Source organism: Pleuronectes platessa, chromosome 3 (assembly GCF_947347685.1).
Source record: "Pleuronectes platessa chromosome 3, fPlePla1.1, whole genome shotgun sequence".
Taxonomy (NCBI): Eukaryota; Metazoa; Chordata; class Actinopteri; order Pleuronectiformes; family Pleuronectidae; genus Pleuronectes; species Pleuronectes platessa.
Genome location: NC_070628.1, coordinates 7,436,550 through 7,453,822, shown reverse-complemented (window position 1 = coordinate 7,453,822; position 17,273 = coordinate 7,436,550). Strand labels below are relative to the sequence as shown.

The following is a 17,273-nucleotide window of genomic DNA, read 5'->3' as shown; positions in this document are numbered from 1 at the left end:
CACCATTTTTACTTTAACATACTTGTCCCAGGGCTTTCATCTGATCAACTTCAAATTGAGATGAGTGTCATCACAACAAGATGGAGATAAAAACTGATTTAAAGATCCTTTGTCGTCGCTCCGTGGTGTTGAGTCAAAGTTTGATTAAACGCCATCAAAACGCGAGGTTCTGTATCTTGGACCTAGATGGTCCAATCAAGTCCAAACTAGACATGTAACACAAGAGTCCCGGCTTGATGACATTTACACAGAAATTATGACTTGAAATCACAGCGCTCCCTGGTGGCTACAGGAAGGCACATGTTTTATACTTTGATGAACTGCTCCTGGCTGCTTTACGATATACAGCTCAAAAGAGCTGAGGCTCTTTGGATCCAGGTCAGAATTGTAACATTTCCTCAAACCGTGTAAACATTGATGTTTTCATTACTTCACTCTGCATTGTCCTTTCACTACCAAACTCTGTCTCTTGATTAGAGTCCAAGCCTGAACAGCTCTTTGTGTCAATATTCCCTCATTAGTCATAGCGCCACCTACTGATTCGCCATGAAACAGAAAGTACTTTGTCAATCCACTCTGCATTATCCAACCGGCTGGAAGTGAAGCGTTTATCCTTACCACAGTGCAAAAACATGCATGCAACGCGGAGACGTGCGCTTGTTCATCGATCGCTCTCTCCACCGACCGCAACAGGCTTCAACGTGAGGGTGCTCGGGCCCGTCAGTGCTACAACGTAGCCCTAGTTATTATTATTATTTAGTGTAAGATAAATAAAGATGTACAGAGATAACTACAACGTTACAGCCTACATTTATCAATCGTTTAGTGAAAACAGTAAAGCTGATAAATGTCGGCTGTGACGTTAAAGTTATCTCTACATATTTTTGTTTTTGTGATTATTGTCTTTTATGTTTTTGTTTGTATTGTAAGGGTGTTGATGTTTCGTTTTGGTCTGTGTGATGAAAGTTAATTATAAATATTCAGTTTGCTGGATAAACATTTGCCTAAAAGCACATACTCAGATTCTCATGGCTGGTAGCAATAACACAAATTAAATACATTCAACACTTGTAAGTATTATATTAACAATTGGAAACTTGTAATATAGATTTGAATACATTTTAAAATCATGGATCCAGTTGACAAGTGCGCAGGTATTGGGAACAATCCGAGCTCTTCTTCAGCTGTTTGACCCTCACAGTCTCTGAGCACATGGGAGACACACTCTCCAACAACAGAGTGAACTCTGAGTAGAGAGCAGGGAATTCACAGTGAGGACACACAGACCAGTCTTCTTTCAGCATGTGACGACACGTGTGATGCAATAGGGCACGTTGTTCCTGCAGGAATAACCCTGCAGCTCGTTCTGTGGGAGCTGGCAGCCACAGAACGGACATGGAGTCTTTTCCTCCTCCAGATCTGACGTATCTGTATCTAGAAGTCGAACCAACCACTCAATCCTCCTCCGGTACTTCTTGTCGATCTCGTTTCGGTACTCTGGTCTCATCAGCATGGCCGCAAGCCTATAGGCTGAGTCTTTCAACCCGGAGCGGTGACACTCTATGACTGCTCCCGTCAGAATGGTAACAACATGTTTAGGAAACCGGCTGATGTAGTTGGAGACTCGATTGCGCATGTGGCCAGCTTTAAGGTGATCTTCTCTGTCCCACTGCAGGTCAGCAAGTCGGTAGGAGTGATAAATCATCAGATTGGTGGTCAGGTCCTTAGGGATCTTAACCTTCTGGGCCCTCAGCTCTGTGTACATGCTGAACAGCACGTCATGGGCTTCACGGTAGTTCCCTGCACACTGCTTCTCTCTGGCGATGATGATGGCGGTTCGAGCAGCCTCCTTGTGCTGCTGCAGCGCCATGTAGAGATGGAAGAGGTACTTGGCATCCTTGGGCATGCCGTCACTCTCCCCCGTCAGGTAATCTATCAGCTGATTGGTCAAAGAGCTGTCTTTGGCCTGACCCACCGTCTCAATGGCTATCTCCACGGCCAGGTTGTTGTCTGTGTTGGAACACTTCAGGAAGTGTTCCAGGGCTCTGCTGTACTGTCCACACTTCTGGAAGAACTTTCCAGCCTGCAGATGATTCCCTCCTCCTTCAAAGTAGAAAGCGATACTCTGGTAATCCTCCTGTGTCGACTCAGAGCCGATGATGTCAACGTAGACCTCCATCTTTCCGTGCTGCACTGCCAGCTGGAAGGCTTCATCGTTGCACTGGGACAGAACCAGGAATTGGATGGCTGAGTGATAGTCCTTCACCCGTAGGAAGAACCTTGCAACCATTTTTACTCTTTCAATGCTCGGTGCCTTCATGACGATGAGCACAGCGTCCTCAGGGTTGTTCAGGTGGTCCAGCAGAACTCGGATCACGTTGTGCCAGTCCTTCAGGCTCTCATAGGCCTGGGCTGCGTCCTTGTACTTTCCATCCGCCTCTTTGGCCTTGGCATGCTGCAAGTGGATCTTGGAAGAGGAAACCTGTGGCAGCAGGTCTCCAACCTTCGACCAGTCCTTGCAACGGATGTAGAGCGACGCAGCCTTATCATAATATAGGGCTTTCTCATAGAGATGAGCAGCCTCAGGGAATTTCTTCATGCTCTCCAATACGGCTCCTCATACTTTCTTGAGCACACTGCTCGGGTGCCGAATAGCCTGTGCGGCTCCTCTCCTGATGTCACCCATTCTGATGGACATCCTGGCTGCACCTGCTTGACACGCCTCATTGTGCTCCTGGAATTTTTTTATGCAGGTCATGCCCTTTTTATAGTGAGCCAGTGCATTCACATAGTCTCCAATTAACTCCAAGTGGACAGCTTATTCTTTGGATATAAAAGGGATCTGATCTTTTGCTAGCCTCTTCGCTAACATAAGAGCGCTCTCCCAGTGCAGCAGGTCTCTCCTCATCTCCAGGGCAGCGACTGGGCAGTTTGAGGACAGGTAGAGGTTCTGTTAAAACAGTGTGGATACGGGCCAGGGATGTGAAGGAGAATACAGCACGTCTGTTTAAATTGAGATAAAAAATAGCTTCACTACAGATCCGCTAATTTTCATTATTATTTAATACACATTTCTTTAGACACCAACAGACTTGCAGAAAGAGTACAACCATTACTGCCATCACAAGTTTGTATGTAGTTAGTTTTCTATTTCTATGCTTCTCCTTGACCCCAGTTTTTTAATCAGTCAAACTTTATTCATTTAGCACCTTTCAGACAAATCAATTGCAGTTAAAGTGCTTTACAAGCCATTGACAAAATGTTATAAAAGTATAACATATAACAGTTCATCAATTTAAATTTAAAGGAAAGGCTAGCAGCAGTTTACAGGGTGAAGGAGTGAGGAATATTAAATTAAAATATAAATACAATTTCTAAAATTTCTAGGACCGCAAAGCAGCACTGAGCGGGCCCGAGCACATGTATTTTGAAGCGTTGCATGCGTTTTGCCTGAAAAAAAATAAAAATAGGATATAGATCCAATCCAAGGTCAATAAAAGTGAAACGCTCCAAAAATATTGGAATAACAGTTATAACATAAATATTGTAAATAATATTTTTCTGTTTCCACTTAAATATTTGATTTATTTGATTTGGTTCTTGTGTCTTGCCCCACCCGTGATCAAAATGTCATGGAAATCAGTTCAGTCATTTTTGAGGAATCCTGCAGACAAACTAACAAACTAGGTAAAAACTATCTCTAATGGTCTATTTGGTTATTGGCTGAGCTGTGAAAGTGGTTTGGGGTAAAATCACCTAAAACACAGTGCAGATATTAAACAGTGTAAAAATGATGAGGAATAATCTGATGACTGAAGCAGTCTTGTATCCATTTAACTATAAATCTATACCTGTGAATAGAAAACTTTACAATCCACATCTAATCATGTTTCTATCAATATATGACATTAAAAATTATTTTACCGGGTTCAGACCGTGTGAAATATGTTGTCCGACTTTCGCTGTAGATAAATTTACTTGTTTAACTTTCACTATTCTTCTAAATTCTTCTTATCCTGGAAAGTGCTGAATAATGATGAGTCAAATTGGAGCCCAGACTAATCCATGAATAAAAGGCTGTTTTATTTTGCGATGGCTCAATATCTGCGACCTTTGTTAAATGAGGATTTAACTTTCAGCCTTCTTAACAAGGAACCCTTGACCTGAATACGCCACAAACAAGGCCCGGGTTTCAAAATCCCACCACACAGAGGAGTGATTAGCGAAAGCTCCTTTATTTCTGTCAAAATCAACCTGCAGCGTTGACCAATGTTTAATCCCACTAACCACCATGGCTCCTCCTTGCTCCGAAGTAAATAAAACCCTCATGTGTCGCCCTTTGCCGCACTCTGCCACCATGTTTCTCTACCAACTGCTCAACTTCTTCTTCGTGGCATCCCAAAAGGAGGAGGAGGACGCCTCTAAGTATGACTTGTCCCTCTACAAGTGCGGTGACCTTTTAGAGGTCCCCAGGACGTTATTCACACACTTCGGTATCTACCTGGGCGATAACCGCGTGGCTCATCTCATCCCGGACTTCCTGCCCGTGATTACCAGGAATAAATCGGCGATCGCCAAGATGGTGACGAACAACCGGCTGCTGCTCGGGGTTCTCACCAAGACGGCGAGCGTCAGAGTGGACTCTGTGGTGGATTTTGCCTTCGGCTCGGAGATCCTCATCAACCACATGGACAAAGTGTGCAGCCAGCCGCCGCTAGATGGGGAGGAGGTGGTTCGGAGGGCGGAGAAACTCTTGGGCCCGGTCAACTACAGCTTACTGTGGCACAACTGTGAACACTACGTCATGTACTGCAGATACGGGATGGCCATCAGCTACCAGACGTACCAGGTACCGTCTCCAGTCAGTAGAGATTCAAACATTGTGACATATAGAGACACCTGGAGGTCATGCAAGAATACAGATTAAAAGAAATAAGGGACGACACACTCTATACACAATATATGAAATATGCAAAGCTACACTTATATGTCAAAAGAAAATATATCCATTCGGAAAGAATTGGTGAATTAAAAGACACGATTTCAACTATGTTTGAATTAACTTAGAAACTTTAGTGAATAACTGTAAAATACAGGATTCATAGATTCTGTTGCACACCACTCACACTGGAATCATGTTGGAGAGGATCTGCTTTACAACCAGTGTAAATAAGATAAATGCTAAATGGTTTGTATTTATACAGCGCTGTTCCAGTCCTAGTGACCAGTACAGTTTTTGCCGTTCACCCATTCATATTGTGCATCAGCATTTCTCTACGATATATTACTCACACACTGCCGGTGCAGCTGGAGGGGGGGGGGGGGGGGATCGACCCGCTCTACCTCCTCCTGAGCCACAGTTGACCCCGGATTGTCTGAAATGAGAGGAACGATTCCAACAATTTATAACAATTTGTATTGTATAGAAAGGCCTGTGAGTGTTGGGTTCTGAGTCAAATCAATTCAAATAAATCGATATCAATGGTTCCTGCTCCAGTCCAATTATTCTGCTGCTCGGTTCTTATGATTCTGTTCAGTGGGTTGAGATGAACGTTTCTGAGGAACCTGGCTGAAGCTGTGATGTTGAAGGTTGTGACTGATTCTATGAAATATGTGCAATGCATTCAGAACTTGAATTCTGCAGTTTCTCAGTAAGAAGAGGTTCTATCTCTCTCCTGTAGTTATCTCTGTGAGCCCCGTCCCGCACTGACGACCTGTCCCGGCTTCACCTGCACTTGTGTACTCTTGCCCAACATTCGCTGGGATTGTGTTGGTCAGGGGTTAAAGTTAATAAATAAAAGAATAAACAGTTTATCTTGTAATAAAAAATACCACAAATGGGTTTAGAAATATTCCTGATTAAAACCATTTATATCCTGGTTAAACAGCTTGTCAAAATCTACTTTCTTTAGAGCAGTGAGTACCAGGGTTATTTGGAAAAGCTGATTTCCTTTTTTCTATTTAATTCACGTTAATCTTTATAATCTGTATCCCGGAGAATGTTGCATTACAAAGGTCACGTCTGATCACACGTGCAGCATTTGAATTAGCTTCAGTTATTATATAAGGGTTTTAGACAGAGACAGTTTGCCTGTAATACTCTGTGTAATGTTAGTGTACTTATGAATTTGTGTGACTGAGGAAAAACAACGTCACGCTGACATTTGGACTCATGAGGATTTTTTTTACAGCACACGTCTGTTTGCTTTTCAGTTCACTGGGGTGAAACTTTACTCACCAGGCCAGTGGCTCCATCTAGAGTTTCATTGTGCACACATTTCAGTTTTCCTGCCGGTAATCAGGACTTGGATTTCTCTCTCACTGACTGACTCATGTGTGATTTTAAAAACAGCACTGTAACTTTTTGGTCTATCTCAAAGAACAATTCACTCAAGACTCAGTGTTGTTTAAGAAACTTTACACTGAGGTTACCAGTTCTAATATTCATTAAAAAAAAATCTTGCTTCTTCTTATCAGAAATGCTTGTGGTTCTTCTCGGTTAGTTTTTCCACAAAGCAGAACCAAAACTTTTGGACATGCTGCTGTAGATCATTCTGCTCAGAGTCACAGGAACAGAACTTTTTATATTAATAAAATAAAACCAATTTGTTTGGTCTGGTTTCGTAATGATATGGATCATAACTCTTTTCAAGACAAAGTACAAAGTGCTGCATAAAACAGGTAATGACGTAGTTTCTGATAATCTGAAGGTTTTAATTATGTATATTCATTTTTGTATCATTATTACTTGGGCTATATTATTCTACAGTTTAAAAATAAGTGTACTTCTACAGCCCTTATTTTAAACAAGGTGCTTAACAAAATACATTGAAATAAAATAACACAGAACAAAACAAGACAAAAAGAGAATAGGAAAGGTAACATGAAACAATACAAAATACAAATAACATCATTTGAAATGAGTGAAACTCCGACATTAAAAGTATTTCCTATAAAAATATGTATATATAAGGTTTAAAAACAGATAAAGTGGTGACAAGTCTAATCTCTAGTTGCCTGGTCACCAGCCTTAACTTAGCCTTAACTATCTATCTTATCTGAACGTTTAACTGTTTAATTGGATTGGATTTGTTTGATCGGTGCTTTGATTGATGATTGATCATCTTCTATTATTTATCATTTCCCTCAGTTCTGCACAACAGTGAGGAAGATCGTGTGCAGCAGGATGAGCTCCTACCTGACGGCACTGTGCGGAGCGGCCCTCTTGCTCTCCCTGGGCTGCGTCACGCCGCTGACTGTTCTACCGACCCTGTTCGTCTCCTTCACCATCTGGATGGCGGCCTGAAGGCCTCGTGAGTAAAGACTCTATCCTCACTCACCAGTGGATGGTGAACTGAGGTCCTGTGGTTTGACTGCGTGACTCAAGGATGCAGGAAAACAAAACCTGTTCTCAGTTATAAAATGTCTTTATTTGGAGAGTTGTAGATTATTTTATATATATGTTTTTATATAGATAGAATTAGCTTTCTATGTTTTTTTGTATTCTTCAGCTCTGATGTTCCACATTAGTCTCATTTAAGAGTAGCAGCACAGGAAATCTTGAGAGACATTAAAAAGAAGAAACTGATCCATGATATAAACTTTAGCGATGATATATACGTGATGTTTGGAGCAAAGAGCTTCCAGGAATATCACAGTGGACATTGTTCTACATTTGAGTGTGATACATTCCCATCGTGCTCTATCCTAAAGGCTGGCTTGGACAAAGTGCAATAACCTTCTTATGCGATAGTACTTTTTTATAGATTAAATGTGTTTTCCTCTGTACATTAAACATGTATTTCTACCTGTGTACAGTTGTTGTTGTTTATTCATTTTCACATTTCCTTTGCTGCCATCAAAGTTAATAATATCCTGTGTACTGCCAAATGGAGAAAAAAAACAGCATAGCTCCAGGGGAAAAACTGATTAATACAGGCCTGGGAAAAAATAAGGACTAATAATAATTTAATGAAGAGTTAAATGTTTTGCTCTTTTCTGCTGAGAATGCGGTCAACTGCCCGTCATTGCTCAAAGAGAATGACATGTATCTAACGTTCCTAAATGTCCTTTTAGCTTTTTCCCAAAGAATGTCGAGGCCGGCAAAGAAAATGGTCACATGAAGAAACGACTCAATACCCAGCGACACAAAGAGACAACACAAATGTTATTTAAAGCAACTCTGAAATTCAGATTAATGACTTATTTTAAGCATAAGAGTCAGAGTGATACATCATTGAGGCATCTTCTGCCCAAAGGGAACACCCTCTGAAGGGCTTCATGCCCCAGAGGAGACATTAGAAGTGAGCATGGAGTATTTATATAATTTAATAAACATTTATCATAGTTTAATGGTGATTGTAGATCCGCCTGCTAAGATATTAGGTTTATTTAACTCCATAAAAGGGATGAAAAATACTTCAAGCATGATTTATGGGCAAACAACTGCAAATGAGGAAAAAATCCTTGAGAGGTGACACATATATTTGACTTCACACTTTTTCATGGTGACCCCTTTTTCATGGTGACCCCCCCCCCCCCCCCCCCCCCCCCGCCCACACACTATCTGTATGTCAACTTTCAGAAGATTTAACTGTAGAATATGTAAGTGTTGAGGGTTCAAAGAAAACAGTTAGTTCACATGGTGCATAAAGCAAAACCATTACTGCATATTGTGAGATGCCAGCCAAGCTTTCTGTAGCTGTTCACTGTTTGACTTACTGCAGGCCAAGGTGACCAGTGGAGTCTGTGCTCTGATAACATCCATCTTCCATAACATCCTCTGACCTCATCCCTCTGTCTCTCTATCTATCTATCTACCTATCTCTATCCATCTATCTATTAGGGAGGAGAGAGATAATGAGAGAGAGAGAGAGAGAGAGAGAGAGAGAGAGAGAGAGAGAGAGAGAGGAGAGAGAGAGAGAGAGAGAGAGAGAGAGAGAGAGAACTTGAAAGAGCAACAAGTTCACAACGGACGAAATTGGTGCAATTATCAGGTCAAATCTAACGATTTCATATCTGGGCAAAGCCCTCACCTTTGTGTGTGTGTGTGTGTGTGTGTGTGTGTGTGTGTCTGTGTGTGTGCAGATGAACAGAGAAGAAAACATATTCCAAGAGGTGAAACCTGCTCGGCCGTTTACGAGAAGAAAACACCTTTATTATCTCATTAGGTTTGAATAAGTCAAATAAGTCAGCCGAGGCCAGATGGAATATTTCTTGTTCTTTCCTGGTCAATATCCCACGATTCCAACAAGTTTCATTTGAAATCTATTCAGCAGTGTTTGTGTTATCCTGCTGAAATACCGAAAAAACAACCGATCAACCAAACCACCGACTGATGGACCAAGCAACTGACAGACAGACCATTCCACCGCAGGGGAACAAACATAACCACCTTGGTGTAGGGGATATAAGCCATTACTGTATGCGTGAGGAAAGAAATAATTTAATTTCTAATTAAAAACAAGCATCAATGCTTCATGTAGACTGTGTTGATTTTCAGATTTTTGCAAAACATCCACCAGACTGAAAACAATGGCTTTAATGCCATTAGCGACAGCTCAGGTGGTTCAGCTGGCCAATCAGAGCAGACTGGGCTTTATGGGGAGGGAGGCCTTAAAGAGACAGGAGCTAAAACCAAGTGTTTCAGACAGAGGTTGAAAGGAGGAGCTGCAGCAATGGAGTGAAGTGAAGTGTTTACATTAAAATTTGTAAACTATTTCACATAATATTCAAATTCAAAACGATGAACCTGAATATGAGAATAATACGTCTCCTTTAAGCAGTAAATCTTCATGCTGGTATTTGGAGCATGGATCATGACATGGAGCAGCGGTCGGCAGCATTGTAAAGAACAGGTGACATTTGTTCAATAATCTCATTTAATAGGCCAGGATGAAGTATCCCTGACATGAGGGTCCTGTGTAGCTTTGCATCTTAATGGTCATGCTGCTCAGGATGATAAATGGGCCGCTGTCCTCCACAGACACTGTGTGAGAGCCACGAAGACTCCTGCAGGTATTCCGGTGGACTTCAGTCCCATCACATATCTGTGGAGCATGATTCTGCTCAGACAGAGCCGATCGTTAATCAGTCATTGCTCTCCGCTGTCATGTTCAGTTACCAGCTCAGCAACATGATGTTGTTTAGTGCAGTGGAGAGAGACAGGTCATATGAAGGAGCCGAGACAATCTGCAGTACGTAGGATCAATAAAGCATAAAGACGAGGAGATGAATTCGGTCTCATATATATATTTCATCTTTTCAAAGACAGGGTAATGGTGCAAGGATGGAATTATTACAGCATATATTTTTACTTATATTTTTTTCTGCATTTGTTTCTAAGTTAGCAGGATTACACAAAGACCACACTCAATTTCCAGAAGAGTGTGTGGAGGTCCGGGGCATAACGCAAGAAAGGAACTCAAAACATTTCGCAGTGGATCCAGATTAATGGGCGGATCAAGGATTTTCTTTTTCACCTTATTCAAAATGCATTTTCACGCTCTCTAAGCCAAACATCGTGTCAATGTTGAATTCAAAGACTGTAATCACTTTAGCTGAATGTGAAAGGAGTCACTCAGAGATTTGGTTTTCTGTCACTTCTGATTTCAATCTCACTGGTTTCATTAACCTGATTTTTGATTTTAACGGGCAGTTTGTTCTTTTCTTTATTTGTTCATTAAGCTAAAAAGTTTTTTGCAACCCTTGCCAATGAGCTCTAGAATTCTCAAATGTGCTTATATCATTCTTGGCATCAACCGATATCCATTTCTCCACTGATTGGATTAAGATTCATCAGCAGACTCTCGTTAGCGTCTTGAGTTGGGCAGCCTGATCCATCACATTGACATTAAAGTTACTTAACTGTGGCGTGGCCCTGAATGGAAAACAGTTGGAGAGGAAGCAAAGCAAAGTAAAAATGTAACATTGTGTAGAGAGCTGGTGATTGTAGAAAAGAGGAAAATGTCAGGTAAACATGAACTGTGGTTCCAGAGCTACAAACACAACTGGTAGGAGATTCATACAAGGTCATTATTAAAGACTCATCTCCACCTTCTAAATTAACAGGGATCCTCAAACTCATCTATTCAGGGTCTCCTGGTTTCTCTCAATACTTCCTCATCTGTGTAGTTTCACTTTGGCCAAAGTGTGTTTTCGCAAACAAGGCTGCTTGACACTAACTCAAGTTCTAATGGCCACATGGTATCTGGTTTTATACCGGTTAAAACCAACTTATGAAGTTCAAAGTGGGTCGGCTGCATCGTACCACATACTCACCTGTGAACTCTAACTGCAAACCAACATGAAAAGTCTGGGTTATTAAACTGGGAGAAAGGTCATGATTGACAGCTTGGGACTGAATTGTGATTGGTCATGTGTGTGTGTATCGGTGGGACCTTGATATTGTGGCTCTGTCCTTCAATCGCTTCTGCACAGGCTCCAAATGATGTCATCATTCACGTGGCTTCATTTCTGGATAGTGAGAGAGAGTGAAGACACGTTTATTTACGGTCTATGTTTATCTCAGTTAAGTGTCAATTTGCTTGAAATGCTTCAAGTCGTCAGGGCCAAAGTGACACTGTTGTGTTCAGGGACATATTTCTGTGTCATGTGATGGATGATGGATGAATTGAAGGATGGATTGAAGGATGTATGGATGGATGGACGGCAGTGCAGCCAAATCTATGTTTGTATTGTTCCCTGTTGGGAGCTTTAAATATTATAAACTTGCTATTAGAACAGTTTGGTGAATGTCTTCAAGTCGCTTCTAATTCCATTTCTAGAAATCTTGGAATCACTGAACTTTGCTTGTTTTAACGACAAAGAATCTTCACCCTTGGAAGAAACATTGTCCTTAAACCTTAAATAAAGCTTGTGGATCCCTTTACTGAGGGATTGGTCTTTAGAAGCTCATTATCCAACATTAATTAACCTTAAGCTTAATATAATCGCTTGTTTTCTGATTCTACTTCTCACACTGTCTGTGGGTTATTTACCAATATCTCAAAACAGATGCTGCATCTGCATTACAAGCCTCTGCACTAGCTTTTCATTCTGCTTTACACAAATTGGCAGAAATATGACATTTGCCATTCGAGCAGGAGAAGGAGCTCGTTAAAACGACCCAGTGCAGAGCAACCAGGCGGCAGACATCAACTCAGTGTTTCCCGTCGTTGATGACTGGTGGACGTGTTTCCTCCCCCACCCCCCCCCCCCCCTCCTCATGTGTGGGTCTCTCACAGTCTCTCAGGGCCGGTGATGCGCGCTCGGTGCCAAACCGGCTGCAGCGGGCACTGGCTGATGCTGCGCGCGTTTGCTGTTGCTTCGAATGGGAGAAGAGTGTTCCCTCGGTGTTGGAAGGAGTTCGATCGGTTTGTTAAATTCAATGTCACAGACACGCGGAGGCTTGGACGTTTAAAAGAATCTGCAGGTTGAGGTGAGTGGAACAAAAACAGGCTTGTTGATATTTAATCTCTTCATCCAGACGGTAGGTTTGCGTATGAGCTGATTTTATTACTTGTAATGTATTTTTTTTCATTTGCAAGTGGCACAGCAGCACCGACAGCTGCATTTTAAATTTCACTTTTAAAGCAATTTAACAACAATTTATAACGAGGTAATAGGAAAGTAGTGAAAATCAACCCTCAAACAAATGTGCATTTTGCCTTTTTTGCAGTAGAAGTAAAATACTACAAGCTCATCAGGTCCTTTATTGGCTGGAAACAGAGAATCGTGAATTGAATTCATCAAGTGACACTTGATTGAGGTTCTGATAGTGAGAGCTGTCAGTAAATACTGCATTCTCCGCTCCTGGGTCAGTGTCCTGAAGGCATCACCTGTCTCTGTGATGCTCACTCTTCACATGTAAAACTATCAGATTGTCTCTGCAATATGATTGTGCAATACAGTGCAAAATGTGTAAATGAATTGAATATTGAATTTACGAGGCATCAGTGGAGTCGTTTTTCTTTTATTACGATTTTATTTATTGCCCCTAACTCAGAACTCTTTCCACAGACAGACTTATGGGGACTGACTCTCAGCCATGGAGGCATCAGATCAACTGAACTCGACTTCACCACTTGAAGTTAAATCTTCCAACTGCTGCTCGACCGCAGCCGCAGTGAATGATGGGAACTCCTTGCAGCTGGATGACAGCACCCAGCTGGTGGGAGTCCAGGTGGTTCTCATCCTGGCCTACAGCACCATCATCGTGTTCGGAGTCATTGGAAACTCCTTGGTGATTTACGTCGTCTACAAGTTCAAGAACCTACGGACGGTGACCAACTTCTTCATCGTGAACTTGGCGGTGGCCGACCTGCTGGTCAACACGCTGTGCCTGCCCTTCACCCTCGTCAACACTCTGTACGGGGAGTGGAAGTTCGGCCACGTGCTGTGCTTCATGCTGCCCTGCGCCCAAGAGATGGCCGTGCACGTGTCCACCATCACCCTGAACATCATCGCCCTGGACCGCCACAGGAGCATCGTCTACCACACGGAGACCAAGATGTCCAGAGACATGTGCGCCTTGGTGATTGTCATGACCTGGACCGTCAGCGCCCTGTTGGCTAGTCCGCTGGCCATCTTCAGGGAGTACAGCGAGATCTATCTGTGGCCCAACGAGTCTATTCAGGTGTGCATGGAGGAGTGGCCGGAAAGCAGCATGAACGGAACCATCTACAGTATATCAATGCTCCTGGGTCAATATGGCCTCCCTCTGGCCATTAACTCTGTGGCTTACATCCGCATCTGGAACAAACTGAAGAATCACACTGCTTGCGGGGGCCGGAACGACCGCCACCAGCGCCGGAAGAAGACCACCAAGATGCTGCTGACCATGGTGGCGGTGTTCGCCATCAGCTGGCTGCCCTTCCACGCCTTCCAGCTGGCGGCCGACATCGACAGCAATGTGCTGAGCATGAAGGACTTCAAGCTGCTGTTCACCGTGTTCCACATCGTGGCCATGTGCTCCACGTTCGTCAACCCCATCCTGTACGGGTGGATGAACAACACTTACCGGTCGGCCTTCTCGACCGTGTGCTACTGGCCCTTCACCTCGAGTCGCTCCAAACGCAGAGACGCACGGAAGAAGGACTTCAGGGTTTGCAACCATCAAACCAACGTGTGAAGAAAGTCGCACAGTCACTTCACGGCTCACTGATATTCATTGATGGGAAGTTTAGGGACAGTGACATGTGTGCAGTTTGGGAGAAATGAATGAGAACGTCTTCATGTTTAAACTAACTGAATTATCTTCACTAGACTGAGGTGCAGGTCATAGCAGCTCTGATCCCAAACGTTAGTGCTCGTCTACTCAGGTATTTGTGTGTTAGACTCTGATGGACCTTCCTCTTTGTTGATGCAGTTTGTCTGTGTGTGCATGTGTCAGGAGGGTCGTTGCTGATTTGTTCAATAATATGAATCTGAAAGATGACGCAGCATTTGAAAGTGTTGTAGATGCTTTTTTTGGAGACGCCGTGACAATTATTAAGATGACGATTGATCAACGTAGAAATCAGATTTGAGGCCAAAAAGTAAAATTGTGCAAATACACGTAGGAGGTTATGTTTTCACCTCTGTCTATTTGTTTGTTCGCTAGAAGGATTATGCAAAAATGAGTGAAACCAAACTAAAACTTAAGGAAAACTTGGTTGATGGATGTAACATAATTTTTCTTGAACATTGTGAGATAGGGTGTTTTTGACATTGTAGATTATAAAAAAAAAAAAAAAAAAAAAAAAATCTATTTATAGATGCAGCCTTATAATAAACTTACTGGGACCTGTCGTTTCGTGCTTTATCTCAATGAATCGAATGATGACATTTCTAAATGTACTTATCTGAAAAGACCTGTCCCAGGTTTGACTGAGCAGATATCTGACAAAACTGTGTAATTCAATCCCAAACCCCATGGTATCCCTTAGCAAAAGAGAAATTAGATTTATTTGGCAGGATTAATGTTAATATTTGTCTTCTCGAGCATCTTGTTTCCTCCGGCTCCTGTGCATGGTTTTTAAACGAGGGGGGTCCTGAGGCAGGGAGCTGCAGAGCTGCAGGGGGGGTGTGTTTGTGTTGATATCCAGTGGGATCTACTCATCCAGCGAGTGTTACATCATACAGACGTGTGGCTTATAGAACATGTGCTGCATGTATGATAACAGCACATACGTTGTCCGCCTGGTTCCACTCAGGGACCTGTTTTTGTGTAATTCTGCAGATAAACAAACAAACGGACAGGGGTGGAAACCTATTGGCTGACGTGTTGGTGGTCACTTTTACTGCATGATAAAATATCCAAACAAGATAACAAAATAAATGTGAATTCATGATGTGAAAATGGGGGATGTGCAGATTCTTGTGTGTTTCCATTATTCTTATTTATGTATCAGACAGTTCCTTCCCTTCCCCCCCCTCCACCCTCTTGTCTTTGTTCACAGCGAGCGTCCTAATTACCACTGTTTGCTTTTACAATGATTACACCGGTGCAGGGGTTCTGAAGGGCCCTTCCTGTTGACCGGGGCCTCGCTGACTCCCTCTGCGTGAGCGTGAGGACCTGGGGCTCCGGGATATTAGCTCCATTTTTAGTAAAGCCATTCACGGGGTAAATCAATAAGTGCTTCTTTAACCGTCTGATGCTATCGAGCGACCGCTGCTGTCACAAATCGTGCTCTCAGGGAGGATACTTGCTAATCAAGTCAAATGAACAATAGTTTGCAAACTAATTGAATTCAATCCTGGTTTACGGATGGTGCTGTCTTTCGTTTTTTTTTTTCATAAAGAGAAAAACTTTCCTCTAGACTCTCGTTCCATTCAAGAAGAAGTCATTTGATTTACGACATCTCGTCCGTGGAGAGGATATCGATTTTGGCCACTTTCTTCTATCTCGCTTGTGAAATAGTTAAGTGCTGGAAGTGAAACAGTGAGGCAGCATATTCAGTCAGTGGTTCACATCCAGAACACTGAGCCTCTTCAATCAATGGTGCATCATGGTTTTCTGTGGTCACTGATTCACAGTGGTCCATTTAATCTGGATGCAGTTACTATAAAATATATTTATTAGGATGCACTCTGAAAGAGAAGACTCTGAAACCTTAATGGCCTTTAGCGTTCAGTTGATTGAGGTTATTTATTGGTTCTTTTTGTAGATTATTTCAACTCAGATGTTTGCACTGATGGTCAAAGATCTGTTGTTCTCATCTCATGCATCTATGAAGAAGTCAACTCCTGTGAAAATTACATTTGTTCTTTTCTGATTTAGTTTGTTTTGCCAAAATGTTTGTTGATACAGAGAGACAGCGATTTAGCAGAGTTTGGACTTCGTATATAAAGATGGACGACATGACTGCTCCTTTAAAGTGAAGCCAAATCATCTGGACTGCCCCCTGGTGGCTGGCTGCAGTATAGGTCATAAATCCTGCCGCCTCAATTTTAGCAGACGGGACAACCAACCCAAAAAGTAAAGGACACGCTAAACCCATTTTTTCCCATAGATGCTTTGGGGCATCTTAGCTAGTTACTGTATATGATGATCTATTTTATATGATGCATGCTCAAGTGTTAATTTTTCCCAAAAAATTATGGATATTTCGTCTAAATGAGTCGATCATCTCTCTATACAGGTTTTGGAAAATCAAACCAAAAAGCTTGGATTAGTGTATTGGTTGTTGATGTTTGTCAATATTAGCAGCTTGACTTGATTTTATATTATTGTTACTATCATCGCATTTCATGAATGCAGTTTTCACAGATGACCAATGTAATCGTTTTATCAGCACCCTAGTGATCAGCTCTACATACATACATATGTATATATATATATATATATATATATAAACAGTAAACCTGGTGACATAAAGTTCTTTCTGTTGCCATGGGAGCTGAATAATGACCCTACAGCGCCCTCCAGTGTCTCAACAGAGTCTCCACCCTCCCCTCAGTGTACCACTGATCTGAGTGAAGTCTTGTATTGATGCCTTAGAATCTAGTTATTTCAAATCAAACGTAAAATAATTTTCTGTTTTCTCTTCCTGACCGATTCAAAACTTCATCGCAGAAAAACTTGTGTGCGACCCTGATGCCTTAGTTTCAGCTCAACACGCTGAAAACTGGACCTTGGATCTTGACTCGAAATTAAGATAATGTATAAAGTTATAAATGTATAATACTTTTTAAATGAGACAAACATGCGTGAAGGTGGTTTCACTGTAGCCTCGGCCCCCGCAGTTGTATAACCTTTATCCTTTCAGTATATAAACTTATTAAATGGAAAT

At 42.1% G+C, this 17,273-nt stretch overlaps 2 protein-coding genes and 1 pseudogene across 2 annotated transcripts; 2 read left to right on the top strand and 1 right to left on the bottom strand.

The window, feature by feature from the left end:
- Positions 1 to 671: 671 nt before the first annotated feature.
- Positions 672 to 3,113, bottom strand: LOC128429650 (WD repeat-containing protein 19-like; annotated as a pseudogene).
- A 1,014-nt stretch (positions 3,114 to 4,127) lies between these two features.
- Positions 4,128 to 7,306, top strand: si:dkey-30k22.5 (lecithin retinol acyltransferase family protein). Its single transcript, XM_053415530.1, has 2 exons — positions 4,128 to 4,849; positions 7,151 to 7,306. Exons 1-2 carry the CDS (start codon positions 4,292 to 4,294, stop codon positions 7,304 to 7,306), a joined length of 714 nt encoding a protein of 237 aa, XP_053271505.1. The 5' UTR covers positions 4,128 to 4,291.
- A 4,966-nt stretch (positions 7,307 to 12,272) lies between these two features.
- On the top strand, positions 12,273 to 15,325 carry npy2r (neuropeptide Y receptor Y2). The gene is made up of 2 exons (XM_053418924.1): positions 12,273 to 12,439; positions 13,021 to 15,325. The coding sequence occupies exon 2, from the start codon at positions 13,049 to 13,051 to the stop codon at positions 14,129 to 14,131; it is 1,083 nt and encodes a 360-aa protein (XP_053274899.1). The 5' UTR covers positions 12,273 to 12,439; positions 13,021 to 13,048; the 3' UTR covers positions 14,132 to 15,325.
- The last annotated feature ends 1,948 nt before the right edge of the window (positions 15,326 to 17,273 follow it).